Raw genomic sequence first — 6,795 nt, forward strand, 5'->3', positions numbered from 1 at the left:
AACCAATTATAAAAAATTACATAAGAATATTAATTAACTTAACTACAAATATTAATAAAACTAATTTAATTACTCTTAATTGATTAATTTATAAAATAAGAGTTCAAATTAATGAGAGAACTAGCAACAATCACACATGCCGGGAAGAGGAGAGAGGCTGAGACAACCCACGTACGCTGTAATGAGAGAGGCAGAGATGATCAACGTACGCGACAAGGAGAGAGGCAGACACGACCCACATACGCTGCAAGGAGAGAGACAGAGACTACCCACGTATGTGCGGCGAGTAGAGAGGCAGAGACGCAGCGACGATGTACCACAAACTGTTTCCTTCGACGGTGGGTTGGGCTCGATGATATGGTGAGGGCTGCGTGATGAATGGTGGGTTATGGTGGTGGGTTAGGGCTCACTAGTAGAAGGAAGGAAGATGATGAATGATGGATTATGGTGGTGGATTAGGGCTTGCTAGTAGAGAGAGGGAAGATGATAAATGGTGGGGGAACGAGCGGGAAGCTAAGTCTGCGTTAAGGCTTTCCTTATTTTTTTGGATTTTTCTTTTAAGTGTAAAAAAAATATTATATGTTAAATTTTGGAGGGAATTGAATGAAAGAAAAACTAATATTTGTTTTAAATTTATTTTCTCCATAAACAATATTTGTTAAATTATTTAAATAACATTAGAAAATTATTTTTTAATAAAAAATTGATGTCATGGTTATAAAACCGTTCTTTAAAATACTCAAAGAGAACGGTTTTATTTTGTTGCTATAACATAGTAAAAAATTGAACTTGAACATCAATGATGTAAAAACCGTTCTCTAAGACTATCTAATAGAACGGTTTTAAAGTGTTACCATTTTGGCAACGATTTTTATGTGAATCTTTTGTACAAATATTTAAATAACAATAAAAAATCGTTGCCTAAAAACAAATCATTGTAATGGTTATAAAACCGTTCTTCAAAATAGTCAAAGAGAATGATTTTATTTTGTTGCTATAAAGTAGTGTAAAATTAAACTTCAACGGCAACACTTTAAAAAACTGTTGTCTAAAATCATCTAAGAGAATAGTTTTAAGGCGTTACAAATTTTGGTGCTGCTAAAGCCCATATTTATGGTAGTGGAATGAGTCTTTTTCTAAAGAACAATCATTTTTTCTTGAGGATTACTACCTATTATTGCTTCTAGAACAGGAGCTGCTTCATTTAATAATTCATCTTGTTCCTTCAACCTGAAATACATCGAAATCATCCATCAATACACTTCAAGCATTCCATATAAACATAACTTTTGTTTTTTGAGAATGTACATAATTGCAATTTTTTCTTTTTTTTTTTCTTACCTTTTTTTTCTTGAGTAAAATCTTAAAGGACTTTTTTTTTTCTAAAAAAATATATATGAAATCAAAAGCAGAATATGGTACCAGAAAAATTAAATACATGATAAGAGAAACAGAGAATATATGTTACCACTTAGTTGATTTACACTACTGTGAAGGCTTGTCTATGTTTGGAATACATCATCATTTTCACTTGCCAAATTTGCAGCTGGTATTCTATGGACAAAATAAATATTATTCAGTAAAACTAAAGTAATTAATTACATCAAGTTTTAGAAAATTTTAGCAAAGAAAGAATTTTACATATTGAATCTTACATTTCTGAAGGATCATAGTGAGCTTCGGTGGAGTGAAGCCCAGTTTCTGAAAGATTAGTGAATTTTTCTTGCATCCTGAGAAAGCAAATAATCATCAGGCAATAAAAACACAGTAAAATTGCTAAAATACACCGAAAAGCAAAACATACTTTTGTGCAGGCTTATCATTTGTTTTCTTTTTTTTTTTTCTCTTATTTATTGTATTTGTTCAGTTATGACAGTACATGCAAAAGATTATGTTAACAAATAAAATTTTGATAAAAAGAAAACATAGCGTTACAATGTATCTTACTCATCATCAGATTCAGTTTCTTTTTCAAAAGATGAATCCTCAATAATGTGCTTTCTTTTTTTGGATTGCATCTTGGAACGCAAACAATTATCAGTCAACAAAAACACAGTAAAATTGCCAAAATACACCAAAAATTGACAAGCATGAATTAGAATGATAGGTTCTCAATCATACTCATTATCAGAATCAGTTTCTTTGTGGGAAGATGAGTCCTCAACCTCCTGATTCTTTTTTTTTTTGGATTTAATTCTGAAAAAGCAAACAATCCTTAGGCAAATGAGCACAATAAAATTTATTAAATAAAGGAATACCTACTTTTTTTTGCAGGCTTTTGATTTTTTTCTTCAATTTTCTTTTTCTTATTTTTTCACTTTCTTCACTTCTGACAATACATGCAAAAAATTTTGTTAAGAAAATAAAGATAGCAATACAATAAAAATTTTGGAATCTTACTCATTCTCAGATCCAGTTTCTTTTTTGGAAGATTTGGTTTCTTTTTTAGAAGATGAATCCTCAATAAATTGTTTCCTTTTTTTGGATTGCATCCTGAAAAAGCAAAAAATTATCAGACAAATAAACATAATAAATTGGTCAAAATAACACTTACTTTTTTGCAGGCTTGTGAATTTTTTTCTTCAATCTTTGTTTTCTTATTTGCTCACTTTCTTTGCTTCTGACAATAAATTCAAAAAATTCTGTTAATAAATAAAATTTTGACGAAAAACCAAGACATAGTTTCTGAATCTTACACATTATTAGATTCACTTTTTTTTTGGAAGATGAATCCTCAGAAATGTGCTTTCTTTACTTGGACTCTATCCTGGAAAAAGAGTCAATCATCAGGCAAAAATACAAAATAAAACTATCAAAAATACACCGAAAAAGATTACTTTTTCTGTGCTGTTCTTCTATGTTGTTTTCTTATTTTTGGTGCGTCCTCCGAGTCATTTTTAGAATCATACTCGGATTCAGCAAAAATAACACTCCTCTTTTCCTTCTTTTCTACCTTCTTTCTCTGTTTTAGTTGTTTTCTAACTTGTGCTCTTTTCGCAATTTCCTAAAATAGAAAAAACATGTATTTACACAATATATCTATAAGAAATACACCAAAATTGAAGAAGAAATTCTGTTCAGTTACCATGTCTTGCTTGATCTCAGCTTGTATTCTTTTAACCAGAAATTGCCTGGTCCAATGTGGGACCCATAGTTGTCCAGGAATTTTATCTGTTAGTTTATTTTTGTGTGTTGATTCATGAAAATATACAATCTTTAGAGCAAAAAGGAAGCTATTAATAGCATATTTCTTTTCGAATATGTGCTGTCTGATGCCCTTTATAAGGAAGTTGAGCACATGACCACCCTAATTATGTTCAAGTATTTCGTCCAAGTCAACAATCGGCGGCAAGTGAACTGGAGAAATTTTGTTTACCGTTATCAGCAACAAGAAGGACATCTGAATGTAGAGGATGAATAACTTCTTGAATCTTAGCCGATTTTTCTCCCATCAACACTCATCTCCATCATAAGCGTTGATAATTAGGTCAAAATTTTGCCTTGGAAGCTTCTAACAACTTCCTTGTCCTCCTTACTAAGTTCTTGAAAGTTAATTTTTTTTGATACAGTGGACCTGCAAAAGCAGCAAAAAAATCTCAGAAACACAGAATAAGTTGAAAATACACCAAAATTTGATTTTCACAATATATTACAAAATGGTTTTTTACCTGATGCAGTCAAGCCTAGTGCAACTGCTATATTTTCTGGGGTGATGTTGATTATACTACACCGTATGTCCACTGTGTTACGGGACAGATAAAAAGAATATGCCAACTCTTTCAAAAGCTTATGTTGCACATTCATAGGAAGGATATGCATAAAACCACCAAATCTCAGTTCTCAAACAATGGCTTTCTTCTCATCGCTCATGTTCTAGAAATTTTTGTGAATCAATCTGGTCGAGCATTTCAAATCATAATCATGTAAATAAACTACATTTATTCAATATAAATCAAGTTGTTCAAACATATATATGCTTACATTATATTTGGTGCTTCCTTTTTTGCCATTTCTTCTGTAACAAATAAAAAAAAAGGTTAATAAGTGACAAGAGCAGCAAATGCACTTCAATTCATACTAAATACACCTAAAAACTTTCCAAATACACTGGAATTACATCACAATGTGAGTTCAAAATGACATACAATTCAATGAAACAGTGTATAAAATGGACAAAAACAGTTACTAATCACTCAAATATGTACATAAATAACATCAGAAGCAGAATAACAATATTCTTTTCTCTAGTTACAACATAAAACAGACAACAGATATAGTACACCTTAATTCACACGAAATACAACTAAAAAACTTCCAAATACATCGAAATAGCAACAGAATACAAACAAAGCATTTTCCACAAGTTCTTAGACCAACGTAGTTCAAAATATGCAAACACTCAAACATGCACAAAAACAAGTTCAAATGCTTCAAACACATGTAGATATTGGTTAAACTATACGACAAAAACTACGTAACATTTTTACGCCGATCTAATAATTTTACTTCGAAATGAAGCATATAATCAGAATAGTAATCATTGAAAGGCAAGAACACGATATAATTGTACTGAATAAAGAGATTTATGAGTATGTAGGATTTTGCGATTAGAATGAGAGAGAGAAAAGTGAGAAAACTGCAAGATTAGTGAACATTACCTTCAATAATCTTTCGTGTTTTCTTTCTGCCTTTGTTGCTGAAGATTTCAAATTCAGCTTTGAAATTTTCTTGACTTTCGCGACGATTTTGAGAAATTTTTTAGAGATTTTAATCCTTATTTGAATTTTGAGCGTTGCAATTTTGCTTGAGAGAGAAGAACCATTTATCATAATAATTTTTGCGCTATTTAAGAGTTGGGAGAAGTACGTGTTTACACGCTATCGAAACTGACAGTTATTTTTGTTGAATTTAGGCCAATTTATATCAATTTATATGTCAAAAAAATTTATATGTGCAACAAGTCTTTAATTTTTAATGAATATTTAACATGTGTAAGTATATAAATCCCGTGAGAACACGTTAATTTTAAGTAACTCTTTTTCTCCAAATGAAGGAAAATATGATACTGCTAGCTTTAGTCTAACAATACACACGCTATGACAACCTAATACATTGCAAGTTTTCTTAGCTTCTCCCAAAATAAATAGAAAAACAAAAAACAAAAATATAATACACTCAATCATATACTACTATAGATTATCATTTATTGGCAGGGGAGGGGTAGGAGTCAAATATGTTTTATGAATATTTTTTTTATGATATTATGAATATTATTATTATTATTGATCTTATGTTTTTGTTCATGATTTCTATTTTGTTTTTTGATTTTTGGTTTTGCATGACAGCTTATTATATCAAAGGGATGCATATCAAAGGTCGTCATTATAGATGCAGACCAGTGTTGAATAACTAAATGGTAAAATGGGGAAGGAAAGAATTTCAATTGGGCCAAAATGATGGACTTTGGAAAAGCTGAAGTTGTCCATTGTGATAAGTTTTGGCCCAAAAAGCAGCTCAGACTTGGATCAATGGCAAATTTTTACTGCCTCTTAAAAAGCTGCACCGGCGTAAACCATTTGCCTCTTAAATATTATAATATACAACACTCGAGTTCGAAGCTTGGTGAATGACAAATACTAAATAGGAATTTTTAAAATATTGTGTAGGTAAGTGTATAGTGTGAGTATGTTATTATGATGTTGTAATATTTATAATTGAGGTCTATTCATTTTATTTGAAAAAAAAAAAAACACATCTAAATTTAGAATGAGGGGCACGGATTTGGTACGTTGAAGCTGTTAGCGCACCGGTCAGCCAAGTAGCGCGAGAATAAAAATACTTATTTTTATTGAGTGTTTTCTACAATTTCGTATAAAATAGAGGGGTCAGTTTTTTTATTTTTAAAATGAATACATTTAATTTAATTCTACAATTAATTAGACACTCAAGGTTTAGTTAACAACTATTACTGCTAACCAAATTAAACTCAAACCCACTTTTTATAACATAAGCATGAATCTGTTGGCCTGCAAACAAAGCTGTGAGGTGTGCACATCCCCTGAGCACATTATCCAGCGAGTACTCATCCTGGCATGAAACACAACTCATTCATCCGTGAAAACAAGAACAAAGACTCCTCATTCATTTTAAACTTGGCCAACCCCGTGATCATTGCATTTCAAGTAGCAACATTCTTCTCGGGCATTTCGTCAAACAATTTCTTGGCACTCTCAAAACTACCCATTTCAAGATGGGCTTTGATCATGATTTTACACAACATGATGTTCCTACTAGGCATTCTATCAAACAGTAAGACTGCAGCTCGGAGCTCCCCAAATTTCGAACACAGGTTGAGGAGATGGTTGGAAACGAACTTGTCGGAGGAACAGCCAGAAGTAATAATCAAAGAATGAAGCTGCTTCCCCAAAGAAACAGACTTTGTGGGAATGCATGCTTGTACTGTGAAACGCTTCTCTGATACGCCCGTTGGAACACAAGGTTGCAAATTGTTCTTTGGCATCTGAAAAGTTTCCATCTTCCAAGTGGATTTTGAAGGTAACTGTGGACAAATGAAAGACGAAATTTTGAAAAATGGTAGGCACAGAAAATGAGAAGCACGTACGAGGAAGACGAAACCACTTGGATCCTTCCTTGTTGATAGTCTCCGACAAAGCCATACGTCTACCCGAAACAATACTCCTTGTTATCAACAGCGATCGAAACTCCTTCCGGCGATGACATTATGCAGATCGTCATCCTCCTAACCAATGAGTCGCGACAGATGCGCCATTCAGA

The 6,795-nt window shown here is 32.2% G+C and overlaps 1 protein-coding gene across 1 annotated transcript; it reads right to left on the reverse strand.

Moving 5' to 3' along the window:
• Positions 1,137–6,535, reverse strand: LOC107616028 (pentatricopeptide repeat-containing protein At1g09410-like). The gene is made up of 9 exons (XM_016318033.1): positions 6,191–6,535; positions 5,997–6,087; positions 3,669–3,740; positions 3,568–3,574; positions 3,086–3,131; positions 2,910–3,004; positions 2,401–2,493; positions 1,656–1,730; positions 1,137–1,230 (listed from the first exon to the last, which is right to left on the reverse strand). The coding sequence occupies exons 1-9, from the start codon at positions 6,533–6,535 to the stop codon at positions 1,137–1,139; spliced, it is 918 nt and encodes a 305-aa protein (XP_016173519.1).

Source organism: Arachis ipaensis, chromosome B09, assembly GCF_000816755.2.
Source record: "Arachis ipaensis cultivar K30076 chromosome B09, Araip1.1, whole genome shotgun sequence".
In the NCBI taxonomy this organism is placed as follows: Eukaryota; Viridiplantae; Streptophyta; class Magnoliopsida; order Fabales; family Fabaceae; genus Arachis; species Arachis ipaensis.